Raw genomic sequence first — 27606 nt, 5'->3', positions numbered from 1 at the left:
GGTGTAGTGAAAAAGTTATGGGATTAATTGGAGATCACATGTTTTTCATGGGACCTATGAATAATTTTCCCAAATAAAATTCTATTTTCGCATCATAATTAAAAAATTCTACGAAACGCTGCCAAAACTTGTCCCCACTCCAATTTTTAATTGAGGCGGAAAAAATCCTTATGGGATGAGGTGGGGATGCGGATGTGAAGCGGCACTGGAAAAAATGATCATCCCTATTTATATTTTCTTTTTAAAAAGAAAAAAAAAAAAAGATTTAGCGTTAAAATTACGACAGAAAAAAAAAAAAAAAAAAAAACCAAATACACTCTCACAAATATATATTAATTAATCCACTAAATTCCACATTCTTCTCCTAATCTTAAAAAGGCCCTTAAAAAAAAATCTACCAGTCGATGAATCATTGTGGCGTCGTTACCTTGGAAGCATAACTATTCACCAGCGCCAGCGCATTGCTAGTCACCTCCTTCACCTTCACAACCCGATCACAGACGTCCGTCTTCACAGCGCCGTCGGGGACATCCTCCAATCCATCCGTACACGTGTCCTCTCGTTCGTCAAGGCGGCGCACGGTACTCATCACGAACCGGACAGACTCGCCGCCGGTTCCCAAGCGGCCCATCTGTTTCAGCGAGCCGTGATCTGGTCGACGGGGCCTCCGAAGACGGACAAGTAGTCGTGGAGGGCGGAGCGGCGTGGGGCTCGTAGCGGTAGTCGGCGGAGCGGGAGACGTTGGGCTTTGGAGAAGCTGACGCCGATGGCGACACGGGCGAGTCGAGCCTGGTCGTGCTGGGCGGCGTTGGCGTAACCGGAGAGGGAGGTGTAGCAGAGGTCCGGGTATAGAGTTTCGCCGCAGCTTTGTGTGGATGTAATCGGTGTTGGTATGTTTTACATATATTTTTTTTTATATATAATTCATTTTATAAATTGTTACGTTTTTTTTTGAATCTGTGATTGCAGTAATTTTTTTTTTTTTTGTTAAATATGCTAATGTGTTATTGATATATATATATATACAGTTTGCGGAGTGATATTGTTGTTATCATAGGCGAAGTCAAGGAAAATTATTTAATATTCTTACAGTACCATGTGTTTCATGTTTCTTGCTGGCTTAATATAAAATTATAAGTTACATCTTCTTCGTCGATGATAATATTTCAGAACAGTACGTGACTGTACTTTGAGATTATTTAATAACTTTTCCATGAATAAATATCTTTGCTAAGACATGCATACAATTAGACAAATTTTAAATTAGTTGGAACTACAAATTTATCAAATGTGATTTTGGAGCTATTGAAGATGACAGTATCTCTAAAATCACATTTGATGAATTTGTAGTTCTAATTAGTTTAAAATCTATCTAATTGTATACATATCCTACCATAAGATATTATACCTATGATAACAACAATATCACTACAAAAACCTTACATATATATAGTACAACATGATAAATTAAATCAATAACATATTAGTATATATAAAAGAAATTTATTACAAGTATATATTTGAAAAACGTAACAATTTATAGATGTCAAACACATATTTTTGTGAATCGTTCTGTGCTCTGAACGAGGGAGAGACGGAGGATGAATAATCATGTTAGAGAGTAAAATATTATATGTGATGTTGAGTGAATTCTAGATAGTTGTGTTGTAAATTGTGTAAAGACATGACATAATGTAGGCTTATATAAGCTTGGAAGTGGGTGAATAAAAGTTTCTTAACAAGATTGTTTCTTAATTTATAATTGTTCTTACTTTCGAAAAATATGTCTATTACCTTTAATTTTTTCTTCAATTTGTATTTTTTTGTTTTTAACAATTTTTTTTTCCTAAAAAGGGTGTACTTAATGCATGAAATTCCACCTAAGTAGGCTTTAAGAAAGGGTTAATGTACGCAATCTTATCTCTATAAACGGAAAAATGATTTCCGCAATTTAAACTTATAGCTACTAGATCATCAAAAAGTAACTTTACTACTACGTCAGATTTGCCTTTTTTTATTTTTTTATTTTTTTCATTCGTAAGCTATCACTACAAGAAAATACACTTTCGACGAATAACATATCAGTCGCCAAAAGTATTGATTTTAGTCGCCGAAACACATTGCCGACAAAATAATTTAGTCGCTGGCTTTGTCGGGGATATATAGTCGCAGAAGGAATTAGCGACTAAAATACATTTAGTCGCCATAAGTAGTACAAAAATATCGACTAACCTTTTAGTAGGCAAAAATAATAGGTATTAGCGACGAAAAGAGCCTTAGTCGTTGTTAAGTGACATTAGCGACTAAAATGTTAGTCACCCAAACGGTTCATTAATTCCTTTAACTCACATATTTAGCTACTAAAAGTTTTTGTCGCCAAAAAATGAAATATCTTCGGCGACGACATTGTTAGTCCCCAATAGTGAAACTTTCAGCTACTGCATGTTTAGTCGGCCATAGTTATTTTGTTATTTTAGTCGCCAAAAATGTGTTGGATTTTAGCTACTAACTAGTTTAGTCGGCCATAATTATTTTCTTATGTTTTCGAGTTGTTTGCTTACTAAATATTTAGTCGCCAAAAGTTTTTTGATTTTTACCTACTACACATTTAGTCGCCATAATTGTTTTCAGGTTGTTTTGGCTACCAAATTATTAGTCGCCAAAAGTCGTTTGAGTTTTAGCTACTAAACATTTAGGCGCCATAACTGTTTTTGATTCATTTTGGCTACTAAATATTTAGTCGCCAAAAAATTTATTTCTTTTTAGCTACTAATTGATTTGTCACCAAAAGCGTCATTTTATATTATTGTTTTGTTTGTTTCATTTTACTAAATTTCGTCCGAACCTATATGTATCCACCGGAACCTGTACGTATACAACCTATATATATTATAACCTATTCCATAATGCATGTTTCACTTAGAACCATGAAACAAAAATGAACACCTACTATATATATTCCAACTACAAATAATAATGTAAACTTATGTACGAACCAACTATATATATTTCAATTACAAATAATAACGTCATACATTCCAAATACGTTATCAAAACAATGTCCTCTATACACAACATTTTTACTATATACTATGCATTGTAATGACTATTTGACAAGGTACAAATTACTATGGTAATATGTACCACGATAAAAGGTAATCTATATTAATTAATGCTAGAGCCATTAATACAAGCTCCAAAAATACTATGTACCCCACTATAAATTATATGTACGATGCATCCAAATTCCACGGTTCATTGATGCTATACCACCAGAGCATTTAATACAAGCTCCAAAAATAGTTTGTACCCCGCCAAAAATTATATGTTCGATGCATCCACAGTCCACACAAAAAGTATAGGACAACAAAAAACTTCCCAACTTTGCATAAGTGTGAATTATCTTCTGGGCAAAAAAATAGAAGATCCACATGTCAATGCCAAAAGCCATCTACACAACAAAAATTACACCCATTAGTTCCATTGTAAACAAAAAGTTATAGCCATCTACAAAACACAAATTGCAAGCATGTCAATTGTAATTGCAATTGTATGTAAATATTGTTTGAATTTAGGAATTTCAATATAGTTTCTTTACACGTTCAGTTGTATTGAAAGTGCAAAGAAATTTCCAAGTCAACCCCAAGTCAAGTTTAGTCTAATGTGTAAACATATATATATTTTATTCATAACTGTACATATATAGAGATGCTTATAGAACATATATATATTTGTAAGCTTTAATATATTTGTATAAGCTTTATGCGTTTTTCATGCCAACTTCCAACGTACACGTGCTAATTACGTCCCGTCTGTCCCCACAGGTTGTCTTTGACATGAGGAAGTTACCCGTGCCATCAATATAGTGGTTTGGGGGCTGCTCTCAATTTTCGGCACTCGAAAGCCTTTTTTCGGCTAAGTTTATGGCGTTTTCACGCCAACTCCCAATGTACACGTGCTAATTACATCCCGTCTGTCCCCACAAGTCCTACTTGACACGAGGAAGCTACCCATGCTATCCCGGCAGTGGTTCGGGGGCTGCGCTCAATTTTCGGCACTCGAAGGCATTTTTTCGGTTAAGTTTATGATGTTTTTCACGCCAACTCCCAATGTACAAGTGCTAATTACGTCCCGTCTGTCCGCACAGGTCCTATTCAACATGAAGAAGCTACCCGTGCCATCCCCGCAGTGGTTCGGGGGCTGCTCTCAATTTTTGGCCCTCAAATGCCTTTTTTCAGCTAAGTTCATGGCGCATTTCACGCCAACGCCCAATGTACACGTGCTAATTACGTCCCATCTATCCCCACAGGTCCTACTTGACATGACAAAGCTACCCGTGCCATCCCTACAGTGGTTCAGGGGCTGCTCTTAATTTTCGGCCCTCGAAGGCCTTTTTTCGGCTAAGTTCATGGCGCGTTTCACGTTAACGCCCAATGTACACGCGCTAATTACGTCCCATCTGTCCCCACAGGTCCTATTTCACACGAGGAAGCTACCCGTGCCATCCCCGCAGTGGTTCAGGGGTTGCTTTCAATTTTCGGCCCTCGAAGGCCTTTTTTCGGCTATGTTTTTGGCGCTTTTATATGAGTCAATCCACCACTTGGTTAGCATGTGGGAGAACACATTTAATTGATTTTAGCCTGAACACAGGCGCATCTGCAATTGTACAGCTGGATGCAAGTGTAGGCAACAAGGTAAGGATTCATGGATTTTTCTCCCTTACTTTAATGAAATTTGGTTGTTTATTCCTATGGCTATATTCTAACCGATTTCCTTGATTTGATTCTCTAGTCTGAATATACTTCTTATGAGTCAATAAGCTCTTGGAAAACAACCAAGAACCAAAGAAATTGTAGGATAAGGTGATTAGAATGCATGGCACACTTAGAAGGCAGCTTATGATTGGGAAAATGTGGAGGTTTTAAGGATCAAAACTTTGTTTGCATCAGTTCTTGTAACTAGGCCAAATCAGGTTGATAATCTGTTATGGGCAGCCTCAAGCACAAGTGTTCATCCAACCAGGTTGCATTAGGTTGCATCAGCTCCTGTAACTAGGCCAAAATAGGTTGAAAATGTGGAGCTTTGTTCATCAAATTAGTCTTGGTTTTATTTGTATAGATTTATTATTAAGAAACTTAATATCACATATTCATTCTTTACAATTAGAGTTTTGAAATCAAAGCTCCTTTGTACTAGTTATATTGTACTAGTTATATTGTACTAAATCAAAATTCATTCTATTTTCTCTTGGTTTCTTCAATTACTCTTAAATCTGAAATGACATTCAATTGGACTTGGTTACCTTATGGAAATCAGATTACGGTCCTTTGTGTAATGTATCAAAACACCAGGTTGGCTGCTACAATGTCTACGCACATTATGCCTCAAAACCTATTCAAAGCATATCACGAAAAAATATTTGCATACCAACTTTAGAAAACAATTCTATGCCAATATGATCCATATTTTTTGTAGAAGTTACAGTAGCTTGTTAAGGAAATTCTGTTTACTGAATAGTAGGATGGCCATTTGAACCTTGCAAGAGGGTTGCGAGCCGTGACACCACGTCGTTCAGATGATTGAGTTGTACTTGTTGTGCCTCCCGTGCTTTTTTTTCTTCATCGACTTGTTTGATCAACTGCTCTCTTTCCCTCGTAATTTCCTCCCGATCTCTTTGCCGCTCCTCTTTCTCCTTCAATAGCTCCTCCCGATCTCTTTGCCGCTCCTCTTTCTCCTTCAATAGCTTCTCTCGATCTCTTTCATGCTTTTCTTTCTCCTTCAGCAACTCCTCGTGATCACTTTGACGCTGCTCACGAAGAACCTCCAGTTCCGCTCTCATTGACTCCATATGTTTATCACGTGCTCGTGCCGTACTAGAAGCTGTGGAAAAGGGTTGTGGGCCTATCCCACATCCACGCAAGTAATTTTTTTTTCCCCAAGCACTTGCCTTGATATTTCTTCATGGGTCAATGGCAACCCCACATAAATTAATTTCAATAATGGGGTTTCTAATTAATTTGTTACCAAGTGAGATTCGTCTTTCCAAGCAACATCAATAAGATATTTTCAGTCCTCCAAGCTCACTCCACTAGGCGGATGACTATAGGGGTCATAAACACCCTTTTCCTCAAGTTCGAGGAACTCTTGCTTTAGATTGTACCTCCAATCCTTGTATAGCAAATATGCTTTCCTATCGAGGATCTGTTGAGCTTGTTCATCATTATCAAAATTATCGCTGATAACAAACTTGTCCTACAAACATAGTAACAGGATTAGTAGAACAATTAATTTAACCAATTACAAATTACATAATAAACACATTATGGCAAGATGAATCTCATACTAGCACCGCTTGGACGACCGCATCTTTGGTACTTTGATCAATTTTTATCCATGACTTCACGCTCTGAAGAGGGCACAACCGTCTAATTTGAAGGCCCAACTCATTCGTCGCTGGGGTGGCATTCCCTCTTGTGATTGCGTTCAACACCTGATTGACATAGACGTGTAATTTCTCCCATTTTTTCCTAGCAATTTTTTTTTGCACGCCTTTGCCTAATGTAGGTCCCCGAACACGAGTTGACCTCGTTTTCCCTGGTATAAAAGGGGAAGGTAGTCAAAATTAAAAACAAAACAAAACAAAACCAAATTTTTTTTAAACAACTAAATAGTATGCTCTTACCCACTCCACCTAGTTGCGTCTCCTCCACCACAGTTTGTGTATCATCTGGTGGTTGCGTCACATCAGAGAACGTTATCGGGGTGCCAATCTCCTGTGCACATGCTTCAGATGTTGATAGTACGTTGCCACTTGTTGCTCTCTTCCGTTGCCCCGTCTTGATTCCCGGAACCATTGTACCTATATTACGTAACAAACGTACATGAGTAATAAACATCGCATACATTAGTAGTGTAACTGCTGCAATAATGACACAACAATGTCTACTCAATAATAAATTGCTCGTTAATCAATGGTAACTAATAAACTAAGAGAACATGATGATGGTACAAAAAGAAACTTCTCAATTGTCCATTGTTCACTTAATATACTCATTACCCCAACAAATTTTGGAATTATTATTAACAACAAAATTTTTAATAAATTGTTGTGGCCTGCAATAACAAACCATTGATAAGAACAACTCAGCTACAACATCAGTTTGTTTGTATGGCATTACTTTTTTCATTAATATCTATAATTCTTACCTTAGGAATTTATTCAAGGCCCTAGTACTATGAATTTCGATGACAATTCAAAGTGTATTGCACAACATGGTATTCTATAGTTGTCTACTCTCAACTGCAAAACTGAAACTTTTGCATAAATTTCCAGTATTTATGCTGTTCCCTCCTTGTGTTTGTGCACATATTTGTCTCAAATTTGATATTGAACCATCTTGGTGCAATTTTGTGTCTCTGCTTCTCATGTGACTCTGTTATAAGTTTTCCATCTCAATCAGAAACTTTTGCTCCTATGTGTAATTCAGCCATGCAGAAGCTAGTATTCTCCTATGGGATCTGAAGAACCAACAGATCAATTGTAATTGCAATGGACTGGAAAAGTATTGGTGATTCCATCCATAATGAGCCCAGTGCAGGGCCTGTTACTAAGAAACGACTTCCAATAAAGGTTAGGCAAATCCTAGATTGTTTTTTTCTTCCTCGTAGATCATTACCCTCTGCAATTGCCTTTTACGGGGCATGGAATGTTGCTGGAGTTGGTGCAGGGATGCTGGCAGAAATCTGGATAAACAAGAAGGTCAAAGGTATGCCCTTCATTAGCTTAAGGATGTGTTTGGATTTTGGATTTGGGAAGGGATTTGTGGAGGGAAAGGAAATGTGGAGAGAAGCAATAACATTGTAACTGTAATATAGCCAATAATGAACATTACCCTTCCCATCTTTAGAATAAGGATCCCGAAATTCTCTGTCAGCCCTCAACTGTGCTCTTCTTCAATAATTCATTATACAATTTAAAAGTGCCCAACTGAGCTAACAATTATACAATATTCTGATTTAAACATCATGGTAATTCAAAATTGAAAGGTTTGTTGACATATTCAAGACAGCCTGTAGTAAGGAAATAACGTAGTTAACGCCTAACAACTTACCCAGGTGAAATGCTTCCCACAGCCAAAACTACTAAAGAAATGCTTCCAATCAAGTATGGCACAAATAAGCCCTAATCCTATGTGACAATTACGTGTGGATAAGAATGTTAGTAGATGTGAAAATGCCTCAATTCCCTTCCATTCTCTTCACAAAAAAATAAAATAAAATGTATTAGTCTGACAGCCTAACCATAATACACATTAGTGCAAAACAAATATCTTTATTCATTATCCAGATGAGTAGAACATTAAAGACATTAGAATCATTACTCACATTAAAACATATCAAAAGTCACTGAAGCAGCCATCTCATAAGAAAGGAATGAAAGAAGCTTCTATGAGCATAATCCACAGCTACAATTGTACTTCCTTTATCCTTTGTTCCTTGAAACTTACAGAAAATAAACAATAGACAGGTTAAAAAAAGAGAAATTCAGAACTATACATAATATGAATTTGAAATTATTTCTTATGACAGTTTATTAATGTTTATGAACATCTATAGAGAAAGAGGATAGAGGATATTATGTGAAGTTACCAAGGGTACCATAGGCAACCAAACACTTTGAGATGTATAGTTAGGTTTAGTGTGATATAACAATTCAAAATGAGAGCAAATTGATAGAGAGACAATAGGAAGCCTATCAACCATTATAGGGTTGATAAGAATTCAGATGATGAAGATTATTGGTAACATGTACAGAAGCAGAGCAGCAGAATCTAAGAACCAAGGGCTAGAGACTTGAATGTGGTTGAAAATGAGGATCAAGCCTATGCCAACACTCAAAAGCCGAGTCACTAGCTTTACCACATATCCGACAAATTGTTCTAAAAGGTTGCCTGGTGCGAGGTTGAGTTTGGGATCGACTTCGAGAAGAAGAAAATATGTTATGAGCTAAACAAGTTCCACGAAAATTGCCTCTGAGACTAGAGTGAGATGTGCCACGATCATGATGATAAGAAGTAAATCCTTTTGAAGCAGAGGACTCTCTCTGTGTGGCATAAGCTACAGTTAGATCAGACTGTAGTCTCAATACTTCTATGACCCAGGACGCACCAAACTAAAAGTCACAGAATAGGAAAGTAAGACAAAGGGTCATTCTGAGTTGAATTTCAAGCATTAGCTAGGCCTGAAAAATGGTATCATATTTACTACTGCAAATGAAACACAAATACACCATCCCTCCTACTCACAAAACAACCTCTTTAGCCCTACCCATCAATCTGCCTATAACATCAACCACTAAGGTAAACAGTAAGGGTGACAAAGGGTAACCTTTTGTGAGCATTGATGTATAAAGCTCATTTCATCATTACTTGAAACTTGAAATGAAGGCCATCATTTTAAATGTTTCCACTCTAGTGCAGGGATACATAAAGGAACTCAAAGGCCCACCAAAACCAACAACATTAAAACGAAAGAGAAAACCATGAATATATATACATATCTCAACCAGCTTGAAGTGAATGGCCAAATAAAGTTATAAGAAAAGAAAGTAGCACCTCAGATAATGCATTAACAACAGATAAGCCTACACCATGTAGGCCCCCTAAGACACTGTAACCACTACTTGAACCACCAAATTTCCCACGAGCATGTAAAACCTGCACAATTTAATCGGCATACATTATTCACACAATCTTTATACAATTAGAAAGATCGTCTCCATCAGCTATGTTAGCTATCGTATATATGTATGTTGTAACATGTATACATACATAAAAGCACATACATCTGCAATCTTGTCTTACACATAACACATACGTGAAGATTGTTTTTAAATGTTCCTTGCAAATCTCCCATCAAGAAAACAGAAGTCCATTGCAGTGCCGACTAATAATACTATTTCGGGTAAAATTCTATCTTGATGAAACAATATAACGCTCAAAATTTTGTGCAAACATATAGTAAAAAGAATCAAAGTGGCCCTGCTGAACTATTCCGGGTGAAATTCCATCTTGATCCCATAGCCACGCAGTCTACTTAGAACGTTAAAATGGAATTGGTAATTTATGCAACAATACCGTCAAGACAGTTTCTAAAGAAGATTTTTTTTGTCATTGGATGCAAGTCGATTGGAATCTGCGATGCACAAGTGAAACATAGAAGTAAGTGAAAAGTTGCAATAGCACATGAATGTTAGCTTAAAAGAATTGACACCAAGCAAAATCTAACAACATAAAGTAATTGCAAAGTAGTATTTTGAAAGCAAAATCTAACAACCAAACAGCAGCACACAGCACGTTATAGAGACAGAGCAGCACACAGCACACAACGGCGAACTGTCAAACTCAGCAAACAGAGACAGAGCAGCTGTGCAAATCTGCACAGATTGTGAGAAAACCAACCACACAGCACAACTATCCGAATGGAAAATCTGAACTAAGTATGAATTTGATTTTCAATTTGCTCTAACAGTTCATCTCTGTCTAGTGGGAAGTTGACCGACCAGTTGTTATTTGGAAAAGAAATGGGAATTTGTTTTTGATTTTTTTAACAAAAATAATATATTTTTTAATATTTTAAATAAAAAATATTTTAAAAAAAATAATTCGAACCAAATATACAATAAAAGTTATTTTAAATCAGTAATTGAATATTTATTTTGAAAAAAAAATTATTTCATTTGTAATGCTTTCAATTAAAAAAATTAATTAATGTTATTTTTTGTTAATAATTAATTTTTTTAATTGAATTTTAAAAAGAATTTAGTTATGAATGTTGATCAGAATTTTCAGTAGAGTTTTGAGTAATGTGTTTGATTATGAGTTATAATAATTTGAATTAAGTTTTAAAATCTCTTTTCAAAACTCATAAATAAATTTTCTTATTTCATATGTCATATCAAATATTCAAAAGTCAATTAAACACTCAATTCAAAACTCTTTTTAAAACTAACCAAATAAATTTTTGGGGATTTTTTTTTAAGGTCCCTAATAATAACAATTTAGAGGCTAAAGGACACACAAAAAGATAGTGATGCCTCACGTCCCTGAAGCAACTTGGCGCGCGTTTTTAATTATTTTGTGGACCAAAATACCCTCGCCAAAATCAACACAGAACCAAACTCATTCCGACGTCTCAGTTACATTCCAAACATCCAGCATCTTCACGAACAGAAGACCAGCAGAATTAGGGTTTCAACATCATCTGCACCATCGACATTACAGCTTCGTTATCCTCTCCAAAGATCATTCCCATTCCTTCCTCACAAATTTCTCTGACCTACGTTAAAGCTTCGTTTTCACGGCTTATCATCATCTCAGTCCATCTTCGTCACGTCGCATCTTCATCGCGGACCATATCAGCTCATCATTCAAGTTTCATCCTAACTCTGGTCAGTTTTTCTACAATACAACTAGATTTTCTCTGGAAACACAGTTAATAGCATTTTATAATAACCTTTCATAAATTAGGGTTTCAATTTCGTAATAAAAAGCTACCTGCATTTGAAAAAATTTATTTCTGTGTATTTTGAACATATTTTTCAACATGTTTGTTTGATTTTATCTGTAAATTTCTCTGGCATTTGAATTTCTCTGATTTTTGATTATTGTAATTTTGTTCTTTCAATTTTCTCTGCTTTGTAAATTTCTCTGGAATATGTATCCTTCTCTGCAATGTCAATTACACTCTTGCCTCTGTCTTAAGTTTCTCTGGTATTTATAATTTTCTCTGCCATATGTACTATGAGAAAAAGTTATTTCTCTGAATTTTGATCTTATTCTTGAATATGTTTCTGTCATTTTGTATCTGAATTTCTCTGCTTTGTAAATTTCTCTGGAATATGTATCCTTCTCTGCAATGTCAATTACACTCTTGCCTCTGTCTTAAGTTTCTCTGGTATTTATAATTTTCTCTGGAATGAATGTTTCTTCTTGTAATTTTCTCTGCCATATGTACTATGAGAAAAAGTTATTTCTCTGAATTTTGATCTTATTCTTGAATATGTTTCTGTCATTTTGTATCTGAATTTCTCTGCTTTGTAAATTTCTCTGGAATATGTATCCTTCTCTGCAATGTCAATTACACTCTTGCCTCTGTCTTAAGTTTCTCTGGTATTTACAATTTTCTCTGACCACATCGCACCACTTTCCTCCCTTGTGTCTTTGTCATTTTAAATTTTCTCTGGAATTTTAATATTGTGGACTGGAATGAATGTTTCTTCTTGGAATTTTCTCTGCCATATGTACTTTGAGAAAAAGTTATTTCTCTGAATTTTAATCTTATTCTTGAATATGTTTTGTCATTTTGTCTCTGAATATCTCTGCTTTGTAAATTTCTCTGGAATATGTATCCTTCTCTGCAATGTCAATTACACTCTTGCCCCTGTCTAAGTTTCTCTGGTATTTATAATTTTCTCTGACCACATCGCACCACTTTCCTCCATTGAGTGTCTCTATCATGGTTAATTTTCTCTGCTTGTGTATGTAAATTTTTCTTGCATTTTAATATTATGAATTGAAATTTTCTCTGGAATGGAAATTTCCTCAAGAATGTGTAATTTTTTCCAGAATGTGCATTTTTCTCTGGTATGTTTATTTTGTTCAATTCTTGATTTCAATAGGGTATACTTCTCAGTGCCATGTTTACATTACTTTGTTTATTTTATCTTTGCTAATTGTGGAATGCAAATTTTCTTTCACTTGCCATGTTTACTTTTTTCTATCATTCATTTTCTCTGGTATGTTTACTTCTATCTGTAATTTAAACAATTATTGAAAATTTCTCTCCCATGTTTATGATGCTGAGTTGATTTTCTCTGACATGTCAAAATTTCTGTAATTTTCCCTTATCTGTAATTTTCTCTGCATCTCCAATTTTCTCCCTTATCTGTAATTTTCTCTGACATTTCCATTTTTCTCTGGGATTTAATGTTGACATCTCTATGCTTTAATCATTGTCTAGAAATGGCAAAACGTAAAGGCAGCGAAACACCGGAAACACCAAGCAAAAAACAGAAACTGTCTCAGTCTTCTTATGCACTAGGATCAAAAACCAGCAGCAAAACACTAGAAACACCAAGGAAGCAAGAACAACTCTCTCAGTCCTCTTATCATCTAAGATCAAAAACCAGCAATAAAACACCACAAACTCCTTCCCAAAACACACAAGTCCAAGCTGATGAAGCAACTAGCATCCAGATGAGTACCCCAACTTCAAAAGACTCAAGCTCAAGGGGGAAAAAACCTGTTAAACTCTACAGAAAGAGAGCTCACTACAGCATTCAATACCGATCCAACCTGTCATCTGTCGTCTCCTTCTTTCAAACACTTAAATTCAGTTCAAAACATCTTCTAGAGCTTCAAAAGACCCCATTCTGGTATTTGATTCAAGCTCTAACCACTGGAAGGATGGATCCAAAGAAATCTAGGAAATCTGATGATGATGTAGTTGCCATAATCCAATGTTACAATGAAAAAACAAAAGCATTCACAGTTGGGAAGAAGAACCTGACCTTTACAACAAATGACATGACCTTGATTTTTGGTTTGGAAGGAGGTAAAGGAGCCATGTCATTAAGATACTCTAAAAAGCCAAAATCTGCATTCCTCAGGAGAAGATTCCAAAAGGACACAAGGCTCACTGGTCCTGTTCTTAAAAATGCCTTGGTCAAAGCAATGAAAGGCAAGCAACCAACTGACTTCAAAGATGTAGCAATCATTGTTACATTGTACTTGTGTCTCACCCTATTTTTTGCAACAAGTGGGAATTCAATAGGTTGGGTTTTTATAAAGTATGTGGAACCTCTTGAATCAATGAAACAGTATGATTGGCCGGAAGCAATCACATCAACATTGATTGATTCTATCATGGCATTGCATAGAACTCCAGAAAAAGTTACGGGGTGTGTCATTGCATTGCTGGTAAGTATAATATCCATTCAAATTTGCAGTTATCATACTTACAAATTTGTGCGTTTACAAAATTTTATTTACTTTCATTTTCATCACAGTATTGGCTATGTGAACATGCAACTATCATTGACTCAGAAGACAGTAACACAACAGACTTCCCAAGATGTGCCAAGTGGAACCTTCAAACCTTGACAAAACAGCTGCAGAAGACACCAGTCCACTCTCTTGCACCTCGACAGGTTAGATTCCTATTGCTACCGAAATCCCAGTGAAATTTCAAAAATTTCTCTGACTACTGCTTTGTTTCCCTCCTTATGCATTGATTGATTAAGATTAATTTTCTCTGAAATATCAATTTCTGTTTTCTTCTTTGTTAACCACTGGTCTATTTCTGCCATTGTAATCAATTTTCTCTCCCATCCAAATTTCTCTGACCACAATTGTAACACATTAACTTATATGCCCTGATTCATTTTCTCTAATATCTGAATTATGTTCTTTGTCACATAATTTTCTCTGGCCCATCAAATTTTATCTCCTTGTGTGTAATTTTCTCTGCCCATAACTTGTGTGCCTTGCATCTTTGATTAACACTGTTTATTTCTACCCTTCTAATGAATTTTCACTGGAATTCAAATTTCTCTGACACAAATATAGTAAAACATTAACTTATAAACACTGTTTATTTCACTGTTTCATAATTTTCTCTGCCCCATACAATTAACTCCATGCCTCTAATTTTCTCTGGCCCAATACAATTTTCTCTGAAGTTTGTTTCCAATTAGTATCATTTAGATGAATTTTATTTTCCTTATTTGAATTTTTTCTCTGAGTGAATTTTGTAACATTTCTCTAATAAAAGAGTCTCCTGTTACAGATTGATAACAAGCAGCTAGTCAAAAACCCATCTGAGGAGTTTTGTCTTGGCAAAAAGACAAAGAAAGAATTAAAAAAGGCAATTGTCATATTCAAGGAGAAATTACAAGATCCATCTGAAGATGGAGGGAATGAACAAAAAGAAGAAGAAACCACCAAAGAAACCAGCAATGGACAAGAACATCAAGCAAGCAGCACAGAAGAAGAAACCACCAAAGAAAGTGAAGAAATAGAACCAGAAGACAAAGAACAAAATGAACAGAAAGAAAATGATGAAGAAAGTGATGAAGAAGAAAATAATGAGCAGATGGACCAACAACATGATGAAGAAAGTGATGAAGAAGAAAATGAACAGAAAGAAAGTGAACAAGAAGATGAAGATGAAGATGAACAAGAAGAAGAGAACAAGGATGAAAGTGATGAAGAAGAAAATAATGAGCAGATGGACCAACAACATGATGGCATTTGTGGCTCAACAATGCATCAGCCTGAAGAATTTGAGGAATCAAAGGATGCCCAAATTGCTGATCTACGTCAAAGACTGAAGGCACTGTCTCAATCTAAAAAAGAAGAAGACAGAAATTGGATGGAATTACTTGCTGAAAAGGATATTTCAATAAGAATCCTGACATCACATAACTCAGAACTTCAAGAAAAAGAAAGCACAATCCGAATGAAACTAAGGATGTTGGAGGTTGAAAAAGCAGATGATGCAAAAACAATTCAACAGTTGAGGTGTTCAAATTCGGAGCTTGAAACTGAAAATGCCAAATTGCATGAACAAGTTCAAGAACTATCTGTCTAACTAGCAACACAACCATACCGAACACCAACACAACTTCAACCACAAGGTCAGTGAAAATCTTGAGCCACAAAAAGTTATGTCCTTGTGCCATCATAACTCAGAGAAATTTCTATTTATTATAATTTTCTCTGTCATTGGTAATTTTCTCTGGAAGTTATATCTCTCTCAACACATTAGTTATATTTCTACTGCTCATTTCATTTCTCTGTATATTTTCTTATTCCATTTTTGGGGCTTGTTTGATTTTCACTGTGTATAGTTGGAATCCAACTGGAACAACAACCAACAACCCAACAAGAGCAAATCCCACACAAACAACAACCGAAACAAAAGAAGAAACTCTATGGTAACTACAAAATATTGAATTAAATAAATTTACATATTGAAATATCATCTGTTGCTTCAGAGAAATTTCACTTTTCCTAATACTTTCACTGCCTACAGTCAAAAAAGATCCAACCTCAATGATAAAAAATTTAAAGGCAAAAGAAAGGAAGGAAAAGCAGCATGATCCAGAATTCCAATATCCAAAAGTTGCGAAAGTGACTAGAGCTTCAAAACAAGCTGCAAAACAAGTTGAGCAAAGCACAAAGGACAAAGAAGTGCTTGATGCTGATGCATACGTCTTGCCTCAACCTATAAGCATCACAAAATCTTGGGTCTTTCCACAAACTCTTCCCATTTCAAGATTGATAAAAGATCACATAAAAGACATCTTGCAGCACATATCAAATGTGTCTGGGCTTGAGTAAGTACAACAAACAAAATAGAACATAACAAACAACAAATTACAAACTTATGTTGCATTAACAACAATTCAATCCCTTCTTTGTCATCTTGTAGAGCTTTAATTTGGACAAGTGAGTTGAATATCATTACCTTTGAAGACATTGGAAACCTCATAAAGCAAAAAGAAATTGCCAACAATGTAAGTCTTTCCCTTTCATCAACATTTCTCTGCAATGTTCCATCAGCCTTTATAAAACAAATATTACAATTATAAATCATATTTTTCAGGTCATTGATGGCTATGGAGAGATCCTTTTGGCTGACCAAATCAGAGAGAAACAACAACCAACCTCATTTTTTTTCACATCCATGTGCTTAGTATGTTACTACTATTTTATTTGATTTTCTCTGGAATTTACTTTCTACTTTCTCTTCTTAATATACTTCTTGAAGTCAGTTGTGTCACTAACAAAACCATTTTTTGATTTTCTCTGAGCACAGAATTTCATCAACATGACAGAAAATCAAAGTTTTCGAGTGTCCTTATTTGACAAGCATATTGAAACAGCATGGAGGAACTATAGGTTCCTCCATTTCCCAATAAATACTGGAGGTAATGAGAAGTCCACACATGGAAATCACTGGACCTTGCTTGTCCTGGACAAACAAGACAATTTATGGAGGTTCTACAACTCATTGAGGCCAAGGAGGGATGATGCAGAAGACAAATATGTCAAAGATGCAAAACAATTGGTAACGAGTGCAAATTTCTCTGATCCATCATCATCTTTATGTGATGATAATTTTCATAGAATCCCATTGACTTGTCCGTAAATTTCTCTCTTATATAAAAATTATTTTTTTGCAGCAAGATTACGTGGAGAATTTTCTGAAAGCTTGTCTTGAAAGAGACGCTCAATCACAACCCTCTTTCAAATTAATTAACTCACAAAATACAAGTTATGACTTTGAGTATGTCAACAATGCTCCACAACAAGAAAGCGATTCGTAAGTTTCATACATCTATAAATAAGATAATTTCTGTTGCATGTTTCTTAAAACTAACCATACCTATAATTTGTATGCAGTCTGGATTGTGGCCTCTTCGTCTGCTATATAATGAAACAATATAGCAAGCATGAACCTATCAAATCCAAATTATCCACACAAGAGATAAGGTTGATGAGGGCAGAACTCATAGAGAGATTTGTGACCGAAGTTGGCAGGTCATGGACTGAACCAATTGAAATACCCCCAGAAGAACCACAAATGTAATAGTGAAACTAGTGAAAGGAAGACAATGTACATATCCACACAGAGAAAATTGTCTCACATATATGTATATATCCTTTCTTGTTCATACATTGAAGGAATGATGATCCTTGACGTATATGTATATATCCTTTCTTGACTAATCTAAATTTCATTTTTTTTTTTTATTTCGACTAATGTAAATTTCAACAATTGTCTACCAGAGAAAATTGTCTGCAGAAATTTCTCTGGTATAAACTACCAGAAATTCACAGAGAAATTTAACTTGTATCGTCCCAAGGGGATGCCTATATGATCATGTAATCTGTAAAACTTTGTGTTGGTACAAAACAATCATCAAACTCAACAAAACACAAAGCACACAATAATTTTATCTGCCACTGGAAAATTTCATTGCATGAGTTTCAAATTTCAGACCACAATGCCCATATAGTTTTCTCTGTTGGTGAAAAATTTCTCTGGATGAAAATTTCTCTGGCTTTGACACAAATTTCTGAGTTCAAGTGAGTCCAGAGAAATTCTATCCTGGTCCAGAGAAATTTTTTGAATTTCTGAGTTCAAGTGAGTCCAGAGAAATTCTATCCTGGTCCATAGGAAAATTTCTCTGGATGAATTTTACAGGTACTACAAACCCACTGCCTATAGTATATATCAACAAACACACTTTAACTCATATTGAATAATTTCTCTGGATGAATTTGATTGATATTATTATATACACTGTCCAAAAAATAAATTTCACAAAACAAAATACACAAAGTAATCATCAAATGTATTATTCCATCAATAAAATGTATAATCCTCAACTATTTAACAAAGGTTCCTTGCATGTCCTCTTATTATGGTGACCAATACTCTCACAGCGACTACACTTAATCACCCTTTTAAACTCTCCAGTAGAAGCAATTCTGTTCTTCTTCGGCCTCCCAGCAGGTCTCTTGCTCAATGGAGGTAAAATCATAGCATCTTCAATGCTACACACAGGTTTTTCAACAGTTGGAACTGGGCCAATCGAAAAGGAGTATGCTTGACGATACATATCAGCATGAAAAAATGGTTCAACAAATGAATTCAAATTCTTTCCACTCCTAAAAATTGCAGCAACAGCATGTTGACATGGATACCCATTTATTTCCCATTTTCGACATGAACAAGTTCTCAACCCAAGATCAACCATAACCGAAGGAAAACAATGCACTTCAAAGACATTATCAGATGATAAACTCACATTCCATGTCCTCCCGTCCAAAAAAGACTTCTCCAACACACTATCCATACGAGGACACAAAATTTTATTCCATTTACTAGAGAACAGCCTCCTATCAGACCTCATATTCATGATTTGCAACCGTATCATGTCCACCAAATTTGTTATTGGCAAGTGCCGAGCTTCTCGTATCCATGAATTGAATGACTCAGCAACATTTGAATACATCTCACCATAACGTTTCCCTGCAAAATATGCATCACTCCAATTTTCATATGGTAAACTTCTCAAGAAAACACTCACAATGTCTCCTCCCTCACTTTTTAACTCATTTAACTTGAAATGAAATGATGCCTTTGTTGGAGCATATGCACATTCTGAAAACTTGGACACAATCGTCTCCCTAACCAAATTTGTGTTTCCACATGACAACTTATCCCTCAAATTTCTCTTTAGATGTTCCAGACAAAATCCATGAAAGCAGTTAGGGAAAAACCTAGCAATTCCCTCCACAATTCCACAATGTCGATCTGATATGAAACTTATCACCCTTTCTGATCCTAATACTCCATATAAATGTTCAAGAAACCAACACCAATTGTCTTTATTCTCAGCATCAACAACAGCAAAAGCTACAGGAAAAAAACCTACAAAACAAATAGGAACAAGCATATTAGGTACGCACATGAAGAGAAAAATAGAACAATAAACATCCAGAGAAAATTCACACATTGGCAACATCCAGAGAAAATTGAATAAGTGACCAGCTACAGAGAAAATTCACACAATCATAATATACAGAGAAAATTCACTTAGTGACCACCTACAAAACAACAGAGAAAAATAGAACAATAAAACAACAAGAGAAGTTTGACACTGCCAACATCCAGAGAAAATTCACACATTGGCAACATCCAGAGAAAATTGACTTAGTGACCAGCTACAGAGAAAATTCACACAATCATAATATACAGAGAAAATTCACTTAGTGACCACCTACAGATACAATTCACACAATGACAACATCCAGAGAAAATTCATACACTGACAAAAATCCATTGAAAATTCTCACAGTGGCCACAACAATAGAAAATCCACACAGTGGCCAAAACCAGAGAAAATTCACATTCACTCAATTCCTACATGTATAGAAAATTCACATACTTAGATAAAAATAGATATATTTACAATTACCTTCATTCCCATCTTTCCCCGTTGCAGCAAGCATAACTCCTTTGTATCGTCCTTTCAAAAATGTTCCATCAAGAAAAAGCAATGACCGACAATATTTGAAACCAGCAATGCATGCATGAAAAGCCACAAACACTCTTTTGAAACGCTTGTTATCTTCAAAATCTAACTCAAAACGACTCCCTGGATTGTTCTTCAATGCCTCATCAAAATACCACCGTAATTGATCAAATGACAAACAAGAATCCCCATATGTACTACATTTTGCTTTCTCAACACTCAACCAACCACAGTTATAACTAATTGAGACCCCATACTTGTCTTTCATTCCTTTCACAACATCCACTGGACGAGTTAAAGGTTTTGCACTTACCTCTTCAAGTATCAGCCCAGAAACCAAGCTGGAAGTCATCCTCGAATGTTTACTCGTACGAACCGCCACACCACACGTATGTTCATTGTTCAAAGTCCTTATGTAGAAGAACCCATTTGTTTTTTCAACAGAAGCATGTACACGCCACATACATCCCCTTGATTCCTTATATGCACATTCTGCCGTAACCCTCAGCTTGTCATTTTTAACATACGTAAACTGAAAACCAACCTCAATAGCATACTTGCATAAAAAAGTACGGAACTCAACCACACCACCCTCAAACTTTTGTCCAACACTCGTAATATTATTCCGCCAACTAGCCGACAATAACACCTTTTCTTGGTGAGAACAAAACTTAGAGAGTGAATTCCTTTCAACATCCACCAGCCTATCACACTCACCATCCACAACATCTACCCAATTAGACCCCACTTCATCCTCTTCATCAGAAGTACTACATCTACTAACTGAAACATCAACTATATCAACACCGCGTGCACAAACAACCCTCAACATATTCAGAAAATCAATATTATTTCGAACCATACAATTCGGATGGCCCAAAATAGAATATGAAATACACATAGTCTCAGGTTTCAAATTCTCCCATGTTTTACACAAAATGCCAACCAATTCCTCAAAATTCAATTCGCATGAAACATTAATGACAATAGTATCATTCCCATATTTGCACAGCAACAACACTGCACTGTCCATTAAAACTGAAACAAAAAACAACAAAAAAAATCACACAAACACTTCACAATAACAACATCTCTGGTCAGAGAAATTTCTAAAAATTATAATTTTCTCTGAACTTAAAATAAAACTCCAAAGACATCTACAAACTGATATTCACCTTCAAGATGATAAAAAACAAAATCACAGAAACTTAATGAATCACAGAGAAATTTACTGCTAACAATTAAACACAATTATAGAAAAAAAAATCACATAGAATACAAGTCCAGAGAAATACTTTTCTCTGAACTACAAACTGAAAGTGAGTAACAAACTTACAATTTTCTCTGAACTACAAATACAAGTATAGAGAAATTTATGAACTTACATTGACTTTCTCATATTCTATCTCCATTACAAACTTCTAATAATATGTCCATATGCACTTATAATTTCCTCTGGACTACACAAACAATAGTGCAGAAAATGAAATTTCTCTGGTTTGAAAAAACATAGAACACAACTATAATTCATCATCATGTTGATAAAAAACAGAGCACCAAAAATGAACTCTAAACATCAAAATCACCTACACTGTCAACACTATCTGAAATTGATCAAAAAAACAAAGAATGAAAAATTAATTCCAAAAATAAAAATCAACTCTATCAAGCTGGCCTCTCTCTAAACAAAAATCAAAATACATTTGGAATCTAAATCGAAAACAAACCTAATCCAACTCAACTCAAAAACCTACGCGATCAACACACTGTCAACACTCTTTCAAATTGATTAAAAAACAAATAATAAAAAATTAATTCCAAAAATAAAAATCAACTCTATCAAGCTGGCCTCTCTCTACACAAAAATTCAAAACAAATATCAAAATGCATGTGCTATCTCCATCGAAAACAAACCTGATTCAACTCCACTGAAAATCTACGCGATCAATACACTATCACACCACTGAAATCTCCGACGAAATCTCCAACAAAATCTACACGATCGTAGCAATCTTTCTCGTCAACTCCACTGAAATCTCCGAAGAAATCTCCACTGAAATCTCCGACGAAAACTCCGACAAAATCTCCCCTTCAAATTCGGTTTCCAAAATGTATCAGTTAACTCAACCATATAATATTCAAACAAATTTATGTTATAAAGGAAGGGTAATTTAGGTACTTTATAACCTAAAATAAATTTGAGGGACCTTAGCCATCAAAACATATTATAAAGGACCTCTCCTCATATCAAAAGTAGAGGAGGGACCTTAGACCAATTTTTATGCTCAAATTATAATTATAAAATTTATAAACTCAAATTAAAATTCTACTTTCGCATCATATTTAAAAAATTCTACGAAACGCTGCCAAAACTTGTCCCCACTCCAATTTTTAATTGAGGCGGAAAAAATCCTTATGGGATGAGGTGGGGATGCGGATGTGAAGCGGCACTGGAAAAAATGATCATCCCTATTTATATTTTCTTTTTAAAAAGAAAAAAAAAAAAAGATTTAGCGTTAAAATTACGACAGAAAAAAAAAAAAAAAAAACCAAATACACTCTCACAAATATATTAATTAATCCTCTAAATTCCACATTCTTCTCCTAATCTTAAAAAAGCCCTTAAAAAAAAATCTACCAGTCGATGAATCCTTGTGGCGTCGTTACCTTGGAAGCATAACTATTCACCAGCGCCAGCCCATTGCTAGTCACCTCCTTCACCTTCACAACCCGATCACAGACGTCCGTCGTCACAGCGCCGTCGGGGACATCCTCCAATCCATCCGTACGCGTGTCCTCTCGTTCGTCAAGGCGGCGCACGTTACTCATCACGAACCGGACAGACTCGCCGCCGGTTCCCAAGCGGCCCATCTGTTTCAGCGAGCCGTGATCTGGTCGACGGGGCCTCCGAAGACGGACAACTAGTCGTGGAGGGCGGAGCGGCGCGGGGCTCGTAGCGGTAGTCGGCGGAGCGGGAGACGTTGGGCTTTGGAGAAATTGACGCCGATGGCGACACGGGCGAGTCGAGCCTGGTCGTGCTGGGCGGCGTTGGCCTAACCGGAGAGGGAGGTGTAGCAGAGGTCCGGGTATAGAGTTTCGCCGCAGCTTTGTGTGGATGTAATCGGTGTTGGTATGTTTTACATATATATATTTTTTTATATATAATTCATTTTATAAATTGTTACGTTTTTTTTGAATCTGTGATTGTAGTAATTTTTTTTTTTTTTTGTTAAATATGCTAATGTGTTATTGATATATATATATATATATATACAGTTTGCGGAGTGATATTGTTGTTATCATAGGCGAAGGCAAGGAAATTTATTTAATATTCTCAGAGTATCATGTGTTTCATGTTTCTTGCTAGCTTAATATAAAATTATAAGTTACATATGATAATATTTCAGAGAATAATGCTTGTGATCCCTTTTTGGGGGTCACCTCCTCACCCCCCTTTGCCACGTGGCAGGTGGTGATTGGAGGAGCAGGAAAAAAAAGAAAAAGAAAAAGAAAAGATAACCAATGAGAGAGAGAGAGGGGGTCAAAGGGGGTGAGGGGAAAAGGGGATGAATCATTGTTGTATTTCAGAACAGTACGTGACTGTACTTTGAGATTATTTAATAACTTCTCCATGAACAAATATCTTTGCTAAGACATGCATACAATTAGATGAATTTTAAATTAGTTGGAACTACAAATTTATCAAATGTGATTTTGGAGCTATTGAAGATGATAGTAGCTCTAAAATCACATTTGATGAATTTGTAGTTCTAATTAGTTTAAAATCTATCTAATTGTATACATATCCTACCATAAGATATTATACCTATGATAACAACAATATCACTACAAAAACCTTACATATATATAGTACAACATGATAAATTAAATCAATAACATATTAATATATATAAAAGAAATTTATTACAAGTATATATTTGAAAAACGTAACAATTTATAGATGTAAAACACATTTTTTTGTGAATCGTTCTGTGTTCTGAACGAGGGAGAGACGGAGGATGAGTAATCATATGTTAGAGAGTAAAATATTATATGTGATGTTGAGTGAATTCTAGAAAGTTGTGTTGTAAATTGTGTAAAGACATGACATAATGTAGGTTTATATAAGCTTGGAAGTGGATGAATAAGATTGGGAAGTTTCTTAACAAGATTGTTTCTTAATTTATAATTGTTCTTACTTTCGATAAAATATGTCTATTACCTTTAATAAAAACGCACTTGTCCAAATTTTTTTTCTTCAATTTGTATTTTTTTGTTTTTAACAATTTTTTTTTCTAAAAAAAGTGTACTTAATGCATGAAATTCCATCTAAATAGGTTTAAAAAAAAGGTTGATATACGCAATCGTACCTCTATAAATGGAAAAATGATTTCCGCAATTTAAACTTATAACTACTTAGATCATCAAAAATAACTTTACCACTACGTCAGACTTGCCTTTTCTTTTTTAATTTTTTTCATCCGTAAGCTATCTCGCATAAAATTTTGTTTTCGCCTCAATCTCCTATGACCGACTGATACACATTTGTGCGGCCGAAATAATTACATGAAGTTTATTGGTTAATGAAATGGTAGTGGAAAATTTTTATGGCAAGCCAATTTTGCTGCAGACTGTCAGATTTTTCTGGGACTATTGATAAATTATGATTTGTTTAATATCACTTAAAATTAAACTCAAGGAGTTGTGATATTGGCCTCGTTTTGGAACTGACTATTTTAGTAGGCTATTTGGTTATTTGGCTATTTTAGTAGGTTATTTTAGTTTTGTGTTTGGGAAGATGAGATGAATTTTTAGTTGAGTTGTTGTATTGAAAAATGTGTTGAAATGATGTTTAAATTTAAAATGACAGATTTATCCCTAATTTTTTATTTTTTAAAATTGATATAAAGGGGCAAAATGGTAATTGCGCCCTTGATGGTACACTTTGCAGCTGTGACAGTGTAGGCTGCCTACACTGTCCCGTGCCTGAGCCTTTTTTTTTTTTTTTTTTTTTTTTTAAATCAGAGAAAATGGTGCTACAGTGGGACTTATGGGCTATTTTCCCAAAATAGGCTACAATAGCCTCTCAAGAGGCTTCCCAAACAGCGCCATTGTGGTAAGACTTTCGAGTTTAAGCTCTACGGTCACAAGTTCAATTTTCTCCTTGGGCCAATCTGATTAAGGCCGAAATGTACATCATTGAGGCCGTTAATTAGAATCTCTTAACTTCACTTGTTGGTCAAACTTTATATTTTATGTGTGTTGAGTGTCAATCAGGTTGTACATCGTCGGAGCATAAAATGAGCAAAAAGCCAGAATTTGGGCAGAGTTGACTTTTTCCGCACGTGCGTTGACTTTCCCGCACGTGCGTTGACTTTTTCTGAGAAAGTCAAACCGACGTTTTAAACCTGTTTGGACGAGATTGGAAGCATAAAAAGACAAGAAAAAGGCTGGATTAGGGTTCTGAAATTATTTTGACCTAAAGAGGGAGGCTAGGTTTGCAAAAGAGGAAGAAACAAGAAGCTTCAAAGATGTCTCCCATGGTTGTTCCTTCTCCTTCTACCTCCTTCCACTCCTCCATGAGTGGCTAGTCTTCTTTTCTAGGGTTTTGATGAAACCCTAGCCATGTAATGATGTAGTTTTCTTTTTTGATTTTATATTATGTAAAGGTTTGAACCATTGTATGGAGTTTTAGAAATTCTTTATATATAATTTTCATTATCTTTTCAAATATTTGACTTTCTGTGATTGTTGAATATTATCCATACATGAGTTTTCTATTCCTTCACATTCAAGGTATGTGACGAACCATGCTACGAGGAACGAGTCGTATCACTACCCTAGTTTAGAGTGAACGATTCGTATTACTTGAGATGGTTCGTGCTTGTACATTGAATGTGATGATCTTCTTGTTAAATGCTTTGAGCTTGTAGTTGTGAAACATTAATTCGTTCAAACTATAGCATAATTAATTTCAATTGGAAACCCTAATTATGTGGTTGGTGGTGAATTCTCTACCCTAGGATTTTTTCCCAATTTAGTAAATCCAATTTCATTTATTATTGATAATTTAATTCCTTAGTTTAATTTAGTTATTATTAAATTAGGTTATGATCATTCAATCTTTTTATCAAAATTAATTTAGGAATTTAACAATTAAATTAGTTTAATTTCACAATAGTCCCTGTGGATCGATACCTGGACTTGCCATTATTCTGATAGAATTTGGTATAGTTTAGTATTTAATTTTGGTGTGTTCAACGACCCATCAAATTTTGGCACCGTTGCCGGGGACTTCTGGCGAAATTAGTTAATTTAAAGTTACATTCTTATTTTAATTTTTAGTTTATGATTTTATGCTTTTGGTGTTGCTAAGTGTGCAGAGTGTTTGAAATTGGAGCTATCACTGAAGTGCAAACAGAGCGCAACCAAGCTTTAAAAAAAAAAAAAAAAACTCCACAGTGCTAAAGTGAGTAAACAGAAGCAAACACTCACAAGCAAAGCACCAAAGTGCTAAAACGGAAGTCAAAGCTCAAACAGAGATTGGAGATAACGTCTACATGTCAAGCATCCGCAAGACGAGTAAAGCGTTTTCGTTAAACCGCTGTGAGTATTTCTTCCTTTGGTATTTTGCTTTCATACTTAGTGCATAGAGTCGGAACTTGTTGTGTGTGTTTGGGTAGTGTATGCACGGGTGTCGTTCTTGTCGCCCTGAATTGTGGAGTTTGGACCTTGAACTAGAAAGGACCCTTAGGAGACTTAGGACCTCTGCCCGTATTCCTAGGCTTGAGCATTCATACATTGAGCCATTAGAGATGGCAGATCCTAATATCCCGAATGAGCCTAACCGGACACTTAAGGATTATTTTACACCCACTGCATATACATCACCATCATGCATCCAATTGCCCAACACCGCTGCTGCTCATTATGAGATTAAGTCCAGCACCATACAAATGCTCCCATCATTCCATGGACTAACTCATGATGACCCTTATAAGCATTTGAATGAATTTCTGGAAATTTGCTCGACAGTAAGGATCCAGAATTTCACAAATGAGGCCTTAATGTTGCGATTGTTTCCATTCTCGTTAAAGGATAAAGCCAAACACTGGCTAAATTCTTTACCTGCTAATTCAATCACAACTTGGGACCAATTACAGCAACGGTTCTTGGAGAAGTATTTTCCCATAGGTAAAACCAACCAACTTAGGCGAGCCATCACAAACTTTGCTCAAATGGATGGCGAGCAATTCCATGAGACTTGGGAAAGACTTCGAGACCTTCTCCAATAGTGTCCCCACCACCAAGTGCCTAATTGGCAACTTGTTCAAATATTTTATTATGGCTTAACTGAGCCACACCGCCAAATGGTGGATTCGTCCTATGGTGGGACATTTATGTCTAAAAATGATGCCGAGGCATGGCAATTGTTTGAGAACCTAAGTGATAATTCCCTTCACCATGCCTCCGCAGCCCGGCAAGTCCGGCAACCC

General features: G+C 35.6%; 2 protein-coding genes, 1 long non-coding RNA gene and 1 pseudogene across 3 annotated transcripts; 2 read left to right on the top strand and 2 right to left on the bottom strand.

Moving 5' to 3' along the window:
- Positions 1-355: 355 nt before the first annotated feature.
- On the bottom strand, positions 356-5848 carry LOC114292443 (21 kDa protein-like; annotated as a pseudogene).
- A 5463-nt stretch (positions 5849-11311) lies between these two features.
- Positions 11312-15974, top strand: LOC145801971 (uncharacterized). The gene is made up of 5 exons (XM_082893977.1): positions 11312-11449; positions 13021-13979; positions 14069-14209; positions 14848-15697; positions 15911-15974. Exons 2-4 carry the CDS (start codon positions 13023-13025, stop codon positions 15649-15651), a joined length of 1902 nt encoding a protein of 633 aa, XP_082750103.1. The 5' UTR covers positions 11312-11449; positions 13021-13022; the 3' UTR covers positions 15652-15697; positions 15911-15974.
- A 2302-nt stretch (positions 15975-18276) lies between these two features.
- LOC145801972 (uncharacterized) lies at positions 18277-23181 on the bottom strand. Its single transcript, XM_082893978.1, has 3 exons — positions 22778-23181; positions 20054-22199; positions 18277-19506 (listed from the first exon to the last, which is right to left on the bottom strand). Exons 2-3 carry the CDS (start codon positions 21141-21143, stop codon positions 18455-18457), a joined length of 2142 nt encoding a protein of 713 aa, XP_082750104.1. The 5' UTR covers positions 21144-22199; positions 22778-23181; the 3' UTR covers positions 18277-18454.
- LOC145801973 (uncharacterized) lies at positions 23106-25836 on the top strand. The gene is made up of 2 exons (XR_014343944.1): positions 23106-23240; positions 25136-25836. It is a non-coding gene; the product is annotated as an uncharacterized LOC145801973 (long non-coding RNA).
- The last annotated feature ends 1770 nt before the right edge of the window (positions 25837-27606 follow it).

This window comes from Camellia sinensis, chromosome 11 (genome assembly GCF_055761805.1).
Source record: "Camellia sinensis isolate YWXY chromosome 11, ASM5576180v1, whole genome shotgun sequence".
NCBI lineage: Eukaryota > Viridiplantae > Streptophyta > Magnoliopsida > Ericales > Theaceae > Camellia > Camellia sinensis.
Note: the sequence above shows the minus strand (reverse complement) of the source record. Positions and strands in the feature narration are given on the sequence as shown.